Below are 17,536 nucleotides of genomic sequence, written 5' to 3' on the forward strand. Positions count from 1 at the left end.
GACCGTGTCTAACCTCCATGTCTAATTTATAGTAGCTGACAATTTACACCACTTCCCCTGACTCTCTTTTTCTACCTGTCTCTCTGTTACTGCGACGAGCTCTCTAACTTTGTATAATTTCACATTCATCGCGCTGTTGTGTAACAATAATGACCTCAAGTCTAGACCCACCCCTGGGCTCCTGGAAATATTGCATTTAATTAAATCGTGTTTGTGCACCAATATTATTTATTTAAATGCCGCACTAAATTGTCTCTAAACCATGTAATGGCTTTCCAGCTGCTTTGAAATCCTCAGCAGTGTCATTAGAGGCAAATTCAGAAAACTCTGTCTGAGTGGTACCCACAGGACAACAGTGATTCTCCTCAGTTAAGATGCAGCGAATGCCATAACACTGAATCTAAGTGCAGGTATGCTGATGTTTGTAAAAAGAGATTTACAAAACAACTGGGAGCTGTTTCTCCACTAATGCTTTATTTTTAATTGTAAACATTGACTTTGGGTTCTGAAAGTAAATAATATAACGTGCACAAAAGGCAGTGTGCGTCAAAACAAGTTTGCTGTGGCGTCATGAATAAACCAGGACACATATATTTACGTTATAAATTCAAAAGTCAAACTTCCTGTTTACAGCATGTATTTTTTGGGCTGTCCTGGAGTGCACACATAACATGCAAGGTCTTAAAAATGGGTGGCATCTCCCTTTAAAAGGTTGCCTTGTCAAAGCCACTCCAACGTTTGAGTACCTATTCTTTAAAAAGCAGAGAGCGCCATCATGTGGTGTCTCTGTGCTCTACATCTAGTTTTTGTTTTTCTTTGTTTCCTTTGTTGTGAGAAGAGATTGTGTAAGCAGCTTTTTGATTTTATTTTTGAGTTCATTGATTTTTGACATTAACAAGTTACACAAAATATACAAAATTATGACTTTGAAAAATTGTAGAAAATATTATTAATATCATTTTATCCTGTAATTCTTTGACCCATCAGTAATACTAGATATGACGAAGTATGTAACACTGTTAGTTGATGGAGTCCACACAAACTGAAAGCACATGTCCACCCTGAAGATTCTGATATCACCTTTCTACCCTTGTGTTTTCTTTTTGGAAGAAGATCTCTATCATAGACTGAAGCTCTGACTTGATGCAGTAGCAGTCACGCTTTGCTCTGATGTGACGCAGGATCTCACTTAGATCTTCAGTTCTTTGGTTCCTGTACATCAGGATCACAGAGCAGCCAGAAGGGCAGAGGAGCTCCTCTCTCTCCAGAGCCAGCAGGTCTGGAAGGTACTGCTGGGGGTCATGGTCCATCAGCACCAGACTGAGCCCCTCACTGGTCCCTTGATCAGGCTCAAGCAATGAACGCAAAGTTGGGATGGCCTCAGCTGAGCTGGATATCAACACCTGGAACTGAACAGGAAAAGAGGATAGAGTCCCTCAGTTAAACTCTTTGTCTTTTGAGTGCAGTGAAATGAAAGCTCCTCTTCCCTGGGTATACCTGGGAGTGTTTGAAGCCAGCCACCAGTATGATTTCCTCCCCAAGGTCTGCTGTTAGTGGGTCCAGCTCCACTGTGACCAGTCTGCCAGCAGGGGGTAGCAGACGCAGCAGGCGGACAGAAGTGTAGCCACAGTGCATCCCCAGTTCCAACGCTCGGGAGGGACGGACACGCCTCACCACTTCATCCAGTGCTTCACCTGGGAGGGATGACAAGAACAGATGTCCTTGACCTGTCATATCCTTTTTGTATCTGTGACTAATTTATGACCTGAAGACTGATTTTTTTAAATTTTATTTAAACATAGTGCACAATTTGTTTTACTGTGAACATGAATTTCTAGACAAACTCGAGTGGTGTATTATTCAGATAATGTGTGGAACTTCGAGCTGATAGACATGCAGTTACATGTAACATGATATAGAAAAAAATATTTAAAATAATACATTTCCTGTATTGATCTGTGAAATATTAAAATAAATCTTTTCTGACTTCGTAAAGACAATGTCTTGTAACTTAATGCATTTGGTAAATAAAGTGATTCCCATGCATACTGACCAATCTGTGGGCCGATGCAGAGGGAGGGGTGTGTGTCTGCGTAAAGGTCAAAGGTCTCCAGGACGCTGTCAGCTTTGCCATGTGTGCATTTAGAGAACACGAAGGCGTGGGTGCTCCTTACACACACTCTCCCTTGCACCAGCCTCAGTGCCCACGCCAGAGCTCGATGGCACAGCGTGGCAACTTTGACACGATAACGACTGGATATCATGATGATGGCAGGAAGCAGCGGGACAGAGACGACCATGAGCCACATTTCAAAAGCTGTGCAGGAGACAGGAAGAACAGTCGAAGCCTGGGGATGAAAGGAGGAGAAAGTGAAATAAGTTTGTGGAACTCAGGAGTCACGCCTCCAGTTTAGAGAAGCAGGCTGGAGTCCGCCACTTAAAAAATGTTCCACCCAAATAAAACAATATCAGTTTAAGTGTACACTATATCAAGAGTGCTGTCACAGCTTCACCTTAATGTCAGATAGTGATTTCCAATGGGAAAATGAAGTCATTATATTGTTCTCTTCAAAGCCAGACTCCATTGAGAAAAACAGTGATTCAAACTGTTAGTTGGTTTGTGTCATTATGTGACTATAGTGTTTAAAAGGGTTAGTCTGGATTCACCAAAGTCACACAATAACACAAACTTACTCACTGATCAAAGCAGCAGTGGTCCAGCAGCTCCTGTGTTCAGTGAGCTAAAATTGCTGTTTTTGTCAATGGAGTCTGGTGACTTTGACAAGAGCAGAGATGGTAAACTAAAGCTGATAACAGCTTTCCTGTCACATCCGGCTGTCAGATGGAAAGATAAAGCAGTAATAAAATACTCTCAATTTGGCATATACACTAACACACATACAGATTTTTTTGGTGGGATTTTTCTAGGAGGCTAAATATGTTTTGTTGCCGACCCCTCCACAGCACTACATTGCTTAGCTTCCATGTCATCTCTTGCCTGCTTCTCCAAACTGGAGACATGCTATCTACTTCATAATACACTGACTATGGATAAGTATCACATACAAACACACTTCAAAAATCCAAACTATATTAAGAAAAATGACACAATTTGTAGCACTTTTTTTATTTTAGTTATTCTAATCCTGATTTTGGCTCATCTGATCTGGTTCTTCTTGAAACTGGATTATTATTTGTGTAAGAAAAAGAATTAAGAGTTCCAAGGAACAACCACCTTTAATTTTAGCAGATTATTTAGGCAGATACATGTTTGTCATAAATAATTTTGATTCTGTTTCAGTAAAAGAATATGTTTTTTAAAAATACAAACATTCTGTTTGTTGGCACGCAGCGGTCGAATGTTCACTGTTTCACATGTGATTTTTACTTAGGTTTAAAAAAGCATTTGTTACATCTTTACCCTGATGGTACATTGCAAGGGGTAACTGAGACAAAACTGTGAACTGTATATGTATTGTTACAGTTATTATTATGACTAGTCATTTTTACGATTACTGAGGTTGCACAGCTCAAATTGTCAAAATGTTGGTTTGCTGCTCATTCATACACAGCACTTATCGGTAATAAGAGCTGGCATCATGGAGTGCATTTTTAAGTAATATCTGCTTAATGTGATACTAGTCCATATCCATTGAGTGCACAGTTTCCCACATACAGTTTCACATGGTGTGTGTTTGGGATACAGGCCACAGCAAATTGCAGATTAAATAGTCAACTGAACCCATCAAGAAGAGCAATGTATTCAGACAGAGTTTTTGTGAATTTGATAGTATGATTGCTTTATTGAAAGTACAGTAGTACCATTGCCAATAGTGGGATAGTTAGTGGGCTAAAACTGTACATTAGTAGTTGAGGTAGCGCGCTGAAAGGCAGATATGTAGATATATATGTTGTATTGACTTAAAAGGGAGAACCACAGCGATCAGTCACATTTTAGCCATTTTTGAGCATTTTTCTGTTGTTATAGCGCCACCCAGTTGCCAATTAGAGTTAAATTTCTCCAGTCACCTTGAGGCGTCCTGTTCTACATATCTACCAAGTTTAGTAAAAATCCATATGGCAGTTAGGCCTAGATAAGAAATGAGCTCTCTAGCGCCCCCATTTTGTTTGATGGGGTCAATAATGGAGGGGTCCCCTCAGATTATGTGTGGTCATATGCCTACAAAGTTGCGTGGTGATGGGTGAAACCCTCGAGATGTTATACACCTTTATGTGATGAGCCACGCCCTCCGCAATATTCATTGCCTTATAGAAGCTCAGTTTTAGTAAGTTTTCCAACTTTTGCCAAGAGGGAACTTTAGATATTGGTCCCTAGATTATGTTCACCCAGTTTCATGCAGATCGCTCAAACTTCCTAGGAAGAGATCGATTTGAAGTGTTTCTCAAAAAAACTCAAAATGGTGGAAAATCTATATAAGCGGAAGTTATGGGTTCTTGAGGCAAATGTGTTCCTCATGAGGAGAGGCATCTCTGTGCAAAGTTTCATGTCTCTACGGCATACGGGGCATGAGATATGCCCATTCAAAGTTTGCAATTTCAATCGGTTGCTATAGCGCCCCCCTTTGGCCAATTGATGTAATATTGCTTCATTGGCATCCTCCCATGACTCTCTACCACTGTGCCAAATTTCACATGGATTGACCAAATCAGTGAGGAGATCATTATATAGTAAGATAGTAAGAAGATATAACCAGTAAAAACATTAGAAAAACTGACCTCTGGCGCCCCCTGCAGACACATTATGGTATCTATGTTTGCAAGAGCTTGTAAAAATGTTTCAGTTCCTAAATCATTACACCTTTTAAATGCAGGGATGTCAAACTATAAATCAAGAAAAGCAAAGAGTCTGCAGATTTAACAAATATGACAGTCTGTGATTTCACTGAATAAATCTGCTGTTAAGTTAGGAAAAAAAACTGCAGATGCTCAACCATCCTTCGTGAAACAACAACCAACCGCCACAGCATTTTGGATCACAACTGGAGTCAACCATCAGTTCTCAGTATAGTAAGTGACCACTGCATCGTCTGTTTTCTGACTGATAGGTCTCCTACAAAGAGATAACACGCTCTACAAATTGTGTCTACCAATGAACAGAAACTGCATTTCTTTTTCTGCGTTAAAACATTATTTGCAAGCTGAATGTTTATCTTCTAGGCTCCATAAATGTATGCCATTTTAGACAGTAGACAATTATACGCAAGCTTTAGTGCCACACCAAACATGACACAATGGAACAAACAAATCAAAATAGTAGAAAGATAGAACCTGATATGAATATGTAGTTTATGTTTTGCAAAACTCCTCCAGGTTTTAGTCTAATTCATCTTTATGACAGGTGCTGTCCTTGATTTAAAGGCAACTGTATCCTGGAATTAAAAAAAATACTGATTATACAACTTTATTAATGCTTCTGTTAACATTACATCAATATTATTGTAATTATTAAGAAAATGAAAAGCATAACCAGGACATACAGACTTCTTAATGCAAAAGTAAGGACATATTAGCAGTAGAGATGTAATACTTGCCTAACTGCTGTCCAGGTTGAGAACAGTGCGTCCTGTCAAACACAGATGGGACTGTCAACTCCTGAAGTCAAGAAGCTGAGCAGCATACTGGGAACAGCCGGCCTCCTGGAAAACAAACCACACACACAGATATAATGGGACAAAGATCACATGAAAGAAATAAACACTTGACTGTTTCTGGTATCCGGGAAACAGACGCCTGAGGAGCAGAGGGGAGGAGTGCTGAGTCTATGGTCTGTACACACCCTCTTTGCAAATGAACACACAGCCTGGCTGAAGCTCCTCCTCTCACTTTTCAGTACTGCTGCATAATTCCACAAGAGGTCAGCAAAGATGTAAGAATATCAGCCAGCATGTGGACAAATATGAGTTCTGTAGGAACTAGAAAAGTCTTGATTGGAGTCATCTAACCCAGGATACAGTTTAACATAAAACAGTTTAATGATGTATTGTATGGTGCTTAAATGCTGTGTGGCCTTTCATTCTGAGAAATATCCCTGACCATGCTGATTATTAAGGAGGCTGTTTTTTTTTTTTTTTAATTATTATTTCATTGGCCAAAGTGGGCATGATGTATTTCACTTTAACTGCCGTCATGGGCAAATCAAGTTGTTTTAATCCACAGCACTGAGACATCTGGCTTGTTTGTGCACTCTACATTACGTAACTGACCATGTTTACAGGTGGGAGTGAGATATCAAGTTTGAAAAGCAGGTTATTGATTACAAAACAATATGTCCAGGGGGTTAAAGTGCAAATGTGCTCATGTTTTGTGGCCAGCTGGAGGACTGCTCACTGTCCCCCAAATTAGACGTAACAGTGGCCCTGACATCAAGAACTAAGATTTGACTGACTGAGGGAACTGACTTTGAATGTACCAAACTTTTTACTTGTGTTTAATAATGTTTTTAGACCGACACAAATCACAGAAAGCATCATTAGCACCAGAATCAATCTGATGAAGTGTATCAGAATAGATTATTGACAAAGATAAACACTATACTTTCCCTAATGGTTAATTGCCTCATAATGATCAGTGACTGGAGGTCAGCGTTTGGCCCTTTGTTTTGGGTGCCTTTGCTCTAAATCAGTGAACTCTCTGCTCTCTCTCTCTCTCTCTCTCTCTCTCTCTCTCTCTCTCTCTCTCTCTCTCTCTCTCAGTTGCCCCATTTAGTCAAAGTGGCTGTGTGATCCCCAGTGTGTTGCTGCCCTCATTGGCTGGTGGTGGAGCGGCGCTGCTCTGTGTATTTTTGGCCATTGGAGCGGATCATACTGCGGTCTGCACGTCCTGTCAGTCCGGCTGCGGCAAGTTAGCGAGAAACAGCTAGATTATTACCGGAAGTAAAGCAGTTTTGCAATCAAAACAAGAGCCTAAACAAGTGGCCAATGGAGTAAAAGTCAGTGGGCAGTAATAAGACGGACAGGTAACACCATTAATTAATGACATTCGTTCTTATGCATTAAAAAGCTAAAAACCTAAGTGGTTGGTAAAAGAACAACTTTGAAAAAGACTTACCACAATTTTATTGCCAGCAGTAGCCTCCACATTAATATTATTAAAGATTTTTGTGTAGTTACAAGTTCATCACTGTTTTGTTTTTTTTTTGTTGTTGTTGTTGTTTTCAGCCAAACATGAGCCAGAGGTGATAAATCTCTTTCTACTAGGCACCAAGGAACTTAAAAGTGTAACCATGAAGTTATTATTAATTTTATTTTAATTGTTTGTTATTTCATATTGATTAAGTTGGTGTTTTTTCACTTTATTTCATGACAACTTTTGTTTGTTTGTTTGTTTTTTGCTCATAGTCATAAACACGAGCAAATTTCAATTTCCGGTTGCAATTTCCGGTTACCTGTGTCGCTGATTTGTTTGATTTGTGCCGCCAAAATAAAGATGCATATTCACTTCCGGGTGCCATTGCTGTTGAGTTTGAGAAACAGTTGCAACTTGAAATGCTCCTTAAACTGTTCATTCAATGGAATAATAATAGTAATTTTCCCTTCAGTTGGATTAATGAGTCTTTGAGGAATCTGGAAATGTCTTCAAATGGCGGTAGGTTCATGTCTAGTGTCACTGTTGGTCTTTAAGAAAGGTACACTTGTGTTAACATTACTTCATAACGGTAATTAATCATTAACTTAGCTAACGTTAATTAAGTCCAGTTAAAACTCTCGGGCATAAAAATGACAATTAGCTTAAGAAAAGGCACAAAATGTGACTGTTAAGTTAACGTTTGCACTTGGAACGGTTGGCAAGGAAGCTAACATCATGTTGGCTAATGCTAACGCTAACATTGCTAGCGTATGGTGCTACCGTTTCCTTGTCTCAAATAACGGCCATCCTGGATCTTTCCTAATTGCGAGTCCTTCCTATTTTTGAGTTTTCGAGATGCTGTTTAACTAGCCTATCATATTTAATGGCACATTTTCCGAGTTCCTGTAACATTAGTTAAGCTGTAACACTGTCAGCTAACCATAGGTTAAGCTAATGAGCTAATGCTAACTATAACCTAACGGTCAGCTTTCAGCAAGATGGCGTAATAGTAATAGTATATTTGTGTTATCTTTGAATGCGCCCAATCATGGTGTATGTTCCTCGACAGAAGCTTTTATTCTGAGCGGTCTTACCGGAAGCTGCGTGAGTGACTGTGGCTGACTTGACGCTGGTTGTCTGCCCACAGACTCCAACAGGAGCGATACTGGAGAGCAGCAACTGGTTCGTTCGCCTCGTCGGTGCTGCTGCTGCTGCTGCTGCTTCAACACCTACAACCAACGGAGGAGAACGGGCTGACCGACACTGTTCACGACTAATTCTGGTGGAATAACGCGGCACTGAGCTGCTTTCACACCTTTGTACAGGCTTTAATACTTGGGGAGCAGAGCTTCTTCGCCAATGGCAAGTCCGGTTGCAGACATAGGACAGTCTCATCAGCATCACCCTGTGACCGAGTCGGCCGCAGAGTCCGCGTTTCAGGAGGCGCAGAAATGGATAGAGGTGAGTCACGGAGCACAAACGCTGTTTCAACTCCTCAGCACTTTGCTTCCCTGTCACGCAGGTGTTGTGTTGTCATTGTGTGGCCTTAGTTACAGGTTTGCAGCCGGTGTCTGCAGAGTCTCCTCCTTCAAACGGCAGTTTGATTTTATTGCTTCGTCACCTGTTGAAAGGTGACTCAAACTGCTATAATTTGACTCAGATCCTAACGAAATCTTCCCAGTTATACTCCTTTGAAGTTCCTGTAGTGGGTTACAATGTGCCTGTCGGTCAGTAATGCCCTATTTTGAGAATATGTTGAATTTACTGGTATTTTATTCCTCTGCAATATAACAGTCCTATAATGATTTGCATCTGAAATCCAGTAGGGAGCTGATAACTACCACAGTACTCTCAAAATAGAAAGTTACATGTTTAATCTCTAATGATATCCTAACTGCAGTAATACATTATATTCTAAATAGGATATTGAACACAGTTGTTGTAAACCCACCTAAATGTTTCAGCAGGCTTTCAGTTGTTTTTAGTGGTGGCTATTGTACAGTAGCAGTGGCTGCTGTGGGGCCTGGTGCGTGTTTGGCTGAAAACAATGAATGCATCATGTGGAATGGATTTTTGCCTCATTGCGAGCCTGCTGAACAATAATCACACAAACGAGGTTTTGTTCTGGGAGAATTTCAATCACGACACATGCCTGCCTCCATTGCCTTTGACTCTATCATTCTGCAGTGAGCTGTCCTCTTGTCAGCCTTCAAAACATTGATGACTAGCTGATTATCTGTTGCATGTTGATGGAATGCAGTCACAGCTTTGCAGATTTACGGGAAGACTTACAGTAAAAATCAGATTGGAAGCCTGCTGAGGAATGAAGTGAGTGATTCAGTGTAGCAGGGGCGTTGATAAGGATTATGGGACATTTGTACAGGAGGGCACTGCCCCCCCCCCCCATACTCTGCCTCATTTACATTTAACTAATCAGTGACAGGAATAGTGTTACTTTTATACCCATGATTAGCTGTGGCAACTGCATGTCTACCAGACATCCTCTCTTTACAAAACAGAAAAGGTTGAAGGTAACTGTTTCTGACCAACACATTCTCACTCTGATGTCGTCACACATTGATGTTTGGTCATGGACTTTCCACATCCACATACAACTTGCAAAGACTTGCAGAGTGCGTTGGTTGTTGACATTCTGGGACACTGTGTCAAGTTCTGCCTGTTACATACAGTCTTTTTCAAAATAGATGCACTACGTCAGTACAACACTGCAAATTGACATTTTCATTTTTTTTTTCCAATAACAAACACACATGGTTGTTTTTAGGCAACAAAAACACATGGCCAGGTTTTAGGAAAAAAAGAACAAGGTTTGGCTTTAGAATCTGACAGGACGCGAACACTGCTCTCTCGGGTGAAAGTCGGTGTTTGTTGGACCCATCCACCACCCCTCCCACCTGTCCCAGTCGGACTTTCATCGCCTAAAATTTCATCCTTGTCCAGCCGCGTTTCCCCAGAAGCCCCTAGGTGCCGTTAAACTATAACGCCAACTGTCCATGTGTCATGCAGACATTAAAAGATGCCTTTTTTTCTTTGGTTTCTGACGCTGCAAGTCACTGCCCAAGCACTAGATTTCAAAGACTTCGGAGTGAGACCAGGCTCTTCTGACCATTGACAAATGGACATATCATTTTAGTTATACTCAATTATTTCTTTAAGTATATATTTTTTTCTTTTCCGCAAAACTGTTGGAAAAAATCACTTGCTCCATGTCTTAAAGGTGAATATGTACTGGTTTTCCTTAGCCTTATACGATAACACTAAATACTGTTAGGGCCCCTAGGAAAACATGATGGGCACTTTTCTTTTTTCTCAGTGTTTGTAGACCAAATGATTAATCGAGAAAATAACTACTCTGTAATGAAAATAATTACTTGTCACTAGCCTTGCATATAGCCAGACCTATCTCACGTCGTGCCAGCACTGGAGAAAGGTATGGCACAACTTATCACAATTCTGCACTGGGGTAAAAACAGTTACACTTGTCACACATGTTTTAGACCGTGCTAAGCCCGGGATGAGATGATGGTGCTCTTGCAAAATAGTGTTGTGGTGGAACTTGATCTGGTGGCGTATTTGCATGTCGGGAGACGAGTCCTGGTATTAAAATGGCTAACCTCCCACAAAAGGAAACACCACATAAAATAATAAAATATGTTTTAGTGATTAGGCTGCTAGCTTGGAGGTTGTTGTTGTTTAACGCACAGGGCTAAAATGAAGTGTGGTGACAGGCCTGACTATGGGAAACTAGTTTTGTGTAGCGACAGAGGTTTAAAAGCACTGTTACTGGTTATTTTTGTGGTCTGTGTGGAGAAAACACACATTTGTTTTCCACTTGTTTTTTGCTAAAACATAACAGTTTTAGTAGAGAATGTTCAGCATACACGTGTGCCAACATTGCCATGTCTTTAACTGCTGTGTCTATAGTTTGATTTAGATTGTATTTGTTCTAACTTTGTACTGTTCAGCTGATAATAATGTTGTAGTAAGTGAATGTTGAACATGAATGACTTATAACCCTTAATGAAATATTTTCTGAGAAGTGTAAACATATTGGACTATCACCGGTTGCTAGCATCTGGCATTTGGCATTTAAAAAAGCAATATCATATTTGTCCAGTGTCAATAATTCTGATTGGTGAGTATTGGTTTGTAGACAGTTTGGTAGATCTCTTGTGTTTTTACCCTGTGTAGCACCTGTATTAAGACCCTTTATAATTCCAGTGTCAATATTGATCAGCCTGAATAGCGGATATATTAGGCCATATTGTTGAATCCCTGCGTATTTATTCAGTCTTTATTATTACCAGCTGCCACACCACATCTATATTGGTCACTGTTCCATTTGTCATTTATAGTTTTACATACATAACCCATCAGCCTGTTAGATTTCTCATTGCTGCAACTTGACTCAGTGCTTCTGTATTACCAAGAAGACGATTACAATATTTTTATACAATCTAAAGCATAAACTTCTAATTTGTGACTAGTATTTTTTGGATGTTTTCAACCCTGAGTATGGTACTAACAACCTGATATGTTTATGTGCAGTTATTACTGTACTCAGTTTAAACTAATCAAGGTGTATTAAATCTCAAAGTACTATTGAAAATGATAGATCCTCTTTAAGAGTGTCAGGCGCTGTTACAGACCTATTTAGCAGAACCAAACTCCTTGGAGGCCCGTATCAGGTCTTTAAAAAGCCACTACTGACCTAGAATCTCTGAGGCAGATCAGGGCTGATAGCTGAAAAGACGGCAGTGAACTGATACCACTCCTGTATTGTTGTTCCTCTGTCACCCTTGCCCTATGGGGACTGATTTCATTACCCATATTCACCTGGTAACGGTCTTTCAGTCACCTCAGGGAAGCAGACATAGGTCACTAGATCCTGAATGAATGGAACATACAAAGCTTCTGTCAGCATCCCAACAGCCATTGTTTGACTGCTTATATTCAACTGCTGTGTCATATATGGTGTCAGGACTTGAGGCTAGAGGTTATAACAACAGGTCTTCTGTTAGCCGTGTATTGTCAATAGCAAAACGTGCAAAGCAACTCCAGCCAGCATCCTCAAAGTGGACTTCTGTGCTTTGTGTAGTTCACTTCGTAAGCCATACGTCCCTGGTTGTAAGTGAAACTTTCGTTGTCATTGTCCTTTGTTTTGTCATTTGTTTCATTTTAGATTTGTACTTAGTCGTTAATTGTAATTGTAAATGTTTATAGTACCTCAAAACCCATGTGTGCAATGTTCTGACCTTCCAAAGGTGTGCCATTTAAAAACAATGGTTGTCCATGTTACATATACAAGAAAACAATCAGATAACGATGTGTCTTACAGAGGCATGTTTGATTACTTTCTCGTGCTATTTTATGGCCTGTTCCCACCAAGTGAGGTTTTTTTCCCTCAATAATCTGAAGCAGTTACTCTTAAATTTTGGTTTGTTTTGGCAGGTGAGAATAATTTGAACTCAGCTGTGCACTAACTTAGCACAAAGAAAACCCTTAAGACTCCTGTTGAAAACTAGATTTATGCCTCTCTGGCAACATGTTTGGGTGGTCCCACCAAAAGCACATCCGGAGTAGAAACTGATTTATAGTTCAACGTCAGATTTTAACCTGTAGGTTGCTGTAGCACCACCATAACTATATGTAGATATATTCTTTATCATAGATTTATTATACCTAAAGAAACTGCCCACACATGTTGCGACATAGGAGGGTTTGCACTGTCAATGACTTTGCTAGCTAAATCACAAAACGCGTTTTTGCAGCAACTTGCATGGAGACTATTTCCATTCAGTCACAAAGAAGCAATTGTGTTTATGTTCTTTCATTCACAAGATGGATTTTATGAAAATCACTTGCTTGATGAGAAAATATAAATTTGTTTAGAGTTACTGAAAGGGAGAAGATAACTGAATCGTGAACTTGCAAAGCAAGTAAGGCTCACTAACATCCACTTTGAATTACAAATCTCAAATGTGTCACCATGGGAGCTGAGCTCACACAAATGGCAACAAATGGCATTCACACTGGCACACATTACTTCCTTGCCTGTCGGTTCTTCTCACCATCTCGTCATTAACACTGTCGCTAATGATGGTGTTTAGGCTCCTCTGTACTTCAGAAGAGCCTGACTGGCCCTTTGATGAGGTTGATTGATTTGTGTCATATAGCCACAGGGCATTTGCATGAAAGGAAGCCCAGTAAAATTGCCTGACTGGTTCTTTTCTTCAGCACACATCTTTGTGGTTTGATTAACTGGCTTTCTTCTTAGTAGTGGTTGAGGGCAATTTTTTGCTGTTGGCAGATTCAAACCAAAGCATAACTATGAGAAAATAACTCTGTCGGAGTTGTGTAATTTCATCACTTGCCTTGTTATGATTAAAGACATTTCTGGAGGAAAAACATTCAGCTGATAAATTAACATGAAGATTTTGCATTGGAGCAAATGGAAAAACGGTTAAATTATGTAACCACAAACTTCCAAAGAAAAGCTATTCCAGTTTGGCACAAGGAGTCTAATATGATATCTTGTCAGTTTTAAACAAAGCAAAGTATGAGAGATTACCTCACTTACGTATTTAATATTGGTTGCTGGTTTTCCTTTGAGACTCAATCATAATCAGTGTAAAATATATAAAATAAAGTCTATATAGGCTGTCAGTTAAGTTGTATTCCCAAGGAGGCTGTCTCGTGGAGATTAGAGCACACTACATGATTTCACAACTGTTTAAAACTGAGACTGTGCCTGCACTGGTGTCTGCAAAAAGGGAAGTAATCTTGGACTTTCACTCCACATCAGTTTAAGCTGGTTAGTAATATGATAAGTCCCTTTTACACATGCACTGCAACCCTGAACCTAGATTTTATCCCACAGAGCTTTATGTGCAAACCCAAATGTCCAAATCAGTTAAAGCAGGTGAAGAAGGGTCATTTACACAAAGGCTCTAACAAAAATGTCAGACTGGAGAGACAGTGAAAATTGGGAACTTCTGGTGGTTGGGGCTGACGCCCAAATCATCAGACAGATTCAAGGAATGGCAAGAGACTGCAGCTTACTTTTCACATCATGGCCTGCCTCCTGCACACACTACCCAGGTGCCACCCCTCACCTAAACCAAACAGAGTATTTCCAGTAGGTGAGACATGGACAATCTCCAGTCGTGTACTATATGCCGGGGTTGTAACAATCCATGGATGTGGATTGATGTATCAATTCAGTGATCAACGATCCAGTGTCATCGATGCAAAGCGAAAACATCAATTCATATCATCATCTTTAGGTTATGCCTTTATTTTGATATTCTGTTACACCTCCGAACAGCAGGAGGCAGATGGTAAGCAGGCAAGAGAAAGAAGATGAGGATAATGTTATTTACTCTGGAATAAATCAGCAGTATGGAAATAATTTTGATGACAGTGGCTGAAACCAACAGTAGATGAAGTGGAAATAATAAATGTAAGTTGTTAAACTGTGAGCAGAGAAAAATTCTGCTAGCTGCTAGGCTAATTTTTGCAATGTAAACATGCTTAAGCTAATGATGAGTGAGTAGGAGAAAAACCCATTATTTTTGTCTTGTCTGGCAGAACACCCTGAAGGTTAAAGGGATAGTGCATCCAAAAATGAAAATTCAGCCATTATCTACTCGCCCATATGCCGAGGGAGGCTCAGGTGAAGTTTTAGAGTCCTCACATCCCTTGTGGAGATCCCAGGGGAGAGGGGGTAGCAGCACAACTCCACCTAATGCAGGCTGACGGCGCCCCAGATTAAAACGTCCAAAAAAATACATAATTGAAACCATAAAATATCTCCATATTGCTCGTCCTTCATGTGTGTTCACGTGCTTTCGCTGGTCTCACGTGCTGTTTTAAATGCGTGAGCGGAGTCAGTATAAAATAAATTTTACTGCACTTTAGTGGTTACTGTTATTTACATTATTTATGTGTATTATCTTTTATGATCAAAAGCAAAAAAGAAAGCTTGGCAGCTTCTTCTGTAACAGATTGTGTTAAATGGGCATATGATATTGTCTCAAACCAATCACAGGCCCCTGAATCTCATTGAATCAAGAGTATATTGTGGGAGACTTTGTAATATCGGCAAATATTGTGTTGTTGGCCAAATAATCGATATAATATCATGTCATGATGAAACTACTGATTTACACTCCTACTAAATGAGTGAATGGGCAACTCTGGACAAAGTCAAGACCTGATTCTCTGGACTTTGTCTGAAGGACAGGAGAAAATAGCTTTAGTGTGTGCTTCTCTGTGCTTGCATATCTACAGATTTCAGGTATTGAATTTAATCTGTGATGTTTAGTCTGTACACAGTTTGTTTATATTTCAGGTTTTGTGCTGTGGTCTCTTTAGAAAGGAGTCTCAATTTGATGACAACAAAAATCAGTGTGGTCTGTGTTCTTTACATAATTTTTGCAATATCACCATACTGTTCTTTATTTAAATCACTGTTTACATGGCGGTTCAGTTGCCTGACGATGGCACTCATTCTCTTGTTAATGCCTGATACAGCATAGCTGTGTTATGTGTCAAAAAAACGTAATGTAAATAACTTTTCTTGGCAAGATGTCTTTTTTTCCAGAGCTTGTCTCAACTTGTTCAGTGTCTCTTCTCTGTTTGTTCTGTATTGTCTGAGTTTCTCTCTAACCTTGAACCCCCACCTCCTCCTATCCAAGCCATGGCATGTTTAGGGGGCTGTAAATAATACAAAGCTCAATTGAAACATGCCTGAAAGGGAAAGTGATATCATCTACATGTCAATGGCTGATACCATTCCAGTGATATCATCGTACCCAACAGTTCAGTCACCAGATTGATCCGTTATTAGATGTTCTGTTCAGCGTAGATATTACTGAGACTTTGCTTTTCACAGTATACACAAAGTATTTTATGTTTTTGGTTTGTGCACAGTGCTTTAATGTGTGTAGAAGGCAACATGAAAATATTCTACCCAAGACTGCTAAATACAGCTGCAACCAGTGTAGGACATAGTGTGGTATTTGTTCTTTTGAGTCATAACTGAGTCAGAAAAACATATTTTGCAAAGGCATACATTATGTAGTAAGTCCCTTTGCAAAGAGGCAATGCAAGACATCCGGTAGGTACTAGACTACGCAGCCAAATAAACAGGTTTCAGTCAGTCCCCATACAAACAGTGAAATACTGACAGTTAGGTCCAGCCAAATCTGACTGAAATAAAATGCAGTATTTGAGGTTAACGATGACAGCTCCTGGTGTTTGCTATGGAAACTTTGAGTTGAGGAGCCAGGAAACAATGAACCAAGCCAAGCAAATGGGGAATAGATGGTACTAGTTGCCAAGAACCCAACGAGATTTTAACACTGATGATGATTCTCATACATTGTAAGGACTGTTGACATTATGTCATCTTTCCACACTTCCATATGCCTAGTTTGGTGTATGATGTGTTAATGTTTCTTTGCAAAGAAAGTCCTTGCAAATGAAGAGGCCATTAACCGTCGACCGTATAAACAAAAGTAGGTAGGCGCCATTTTGCCGCACTCCCCGATTTTGTTTTTATACTGCCAATGCTGAAAGAAGACTGACTGGGCTTTCCTGCAAATTTGCAGAATTCCTGTTTAAAAAGGGCTTGTGCTAGTTGGATCATGATGCTTGAACTCCCATGTCAAAGTGGATGTGTCTCTTCAAGCTGGCACGCACTGGAGTTCTAACTGGCATTTATTATAATATAAATTGTCTTTGTAGCTGCCTTTGCAGTTGTAATTAAATACTTCATAGTTCTTTTTGAGGCACCTTTTTGTTTTTGCTGCACAAACAATGTTGATCAGTACTCATAGGGAGACCATTGTTTCCTGTCTGATTTCTAAAGAGCATCATGGTAGCCTGATGTTCAGCGAACAGGCCCTTGATGAACATGGTCACAAGTTCAGTCTTACAGACACTAATGCAAATCCATCAACAGCCATTTGTCTGTCAAAATGTCCTTGACTGACGCTCTGAGTAAGAGGATTAGCTACATACCAGCACTATAAAATTTTAATGTTTTGAAGCCCTAGTAAGAACTCTCTCCTCGTTGGATGTCATGACAGCAACAGAATATGAGAAATGCAGTGCAGCACATCTCTGTTTTTGGCCCCGGGCTGTTTTAGGCAGCCAGCGCCATGTGCTCAGAAAGATCTGTAGTCGTCCCTTAATTAATCCATGATGTCATTCCCAGTTTGGGGGCATTGTCATTCTTTCCTAGAGAGTGGACTGATGTTTCAAGTGCTGGGCTTTCTTGTCACTTATTATCAAAGTACACAAGATGCACTGCTACGACTAAAAGCCATGGTAGAGTGTAATTTTAGAAGGAAGTGTCTGTCAGAGAAGGGTTTAGGCTTGATTGAGGATGTCCCCTTCATCACTCACCTTAATGCTCTGATGA

General features: G+C 40.0%; 2 protein-coding genes across 9 annotated transcripts in view; one reads left to right on the forward strand and one right to left on the reverse strand.

Annotated features, from left to right (window-relative positions):
- Nucleotides 1–472: 472 nt before the first annotated feature.
- On the reverse strand, nucleotides 473–8,285 carry LOC125894069 (catechol O-methyltransferase-like). 3 transcript variants are annotated; one of them, XM_049585187.1, is made up of 5 exons: nucleotides 8,181–8,285; nucleotides 5,553–5,657; nucleotides 2,054–2,348; nucleotides 1,498–1,694; nucleotides 473–1,409 (listed from the first exon to the last, which is right to left on the reverse strand). In XM_049585187.1, the coding sequence occupies exons 3-5, from the start codon at nucleotides 2,307–2,309 to the stop codon at nucleotides 1,077–1,079; spliced, it is 786 nt and encodes a 261-aa protein (XP_049441144.1). In that variant the 5' UTR covers nucleotides 2,310–2,348; nucleotides 5,553–5,657; nucleotides 8,181–8,285; the 3' UTR covers nucleotides 473–1,076. The 3 variants fall into 3 exon arrangements, with proteins under 3 accessions (XP_049441144.1, XP_049441143.1, XP_049441145.1); XM_049585186.1 differs by lacking the exon at nucleotides 8,181–8,285 and having other exon boundaries at nucleotides 5,553–5,750; XM_049585188.1 differs by lacking the exon at nucleotides 8,181–8,285 and having other exon boundaries at nucleotides 5,290–5,750.
- Nucleotides 8,253–17,536, forward strand: part of LOC125894068 (LIM and calponin homology domains-containing protein 1-like) — a 115,871-nt gene continuing 106,587 nt past the window's right edge. For all 6 annotated transcript variants that reach the window (XM_049585176.1, XM_049585179.1, XM_049585178.1 and 3 more), the window contains exon 1: nucleotides 8,253–8,547. In XM_049585176.1, the coding sequence (XP_049441133.1) occupies nucleotides 8,446–8,547 (102 nt within the window). In that variant the 5' untranslated portion in view covers nucleotides 8,253–8,445. The remainder of the gene's footprint in view (nucleotides 8,548–17,536) is intronic.

This window comes from Epinephelus fuscoguttatus, linkage group LG9, assembly GCF_011397635.1.
Source record: "Epinephelus fuscoguttatus linkage group LG9, E.fuscoguttatus.final_Chr_v1".
NCBI lineage: Eukaryota > Metazoa > Chordata > Actinopteri > Perciformes > Serranidae > Epinephelus > Epinephelus fuscoguttatus.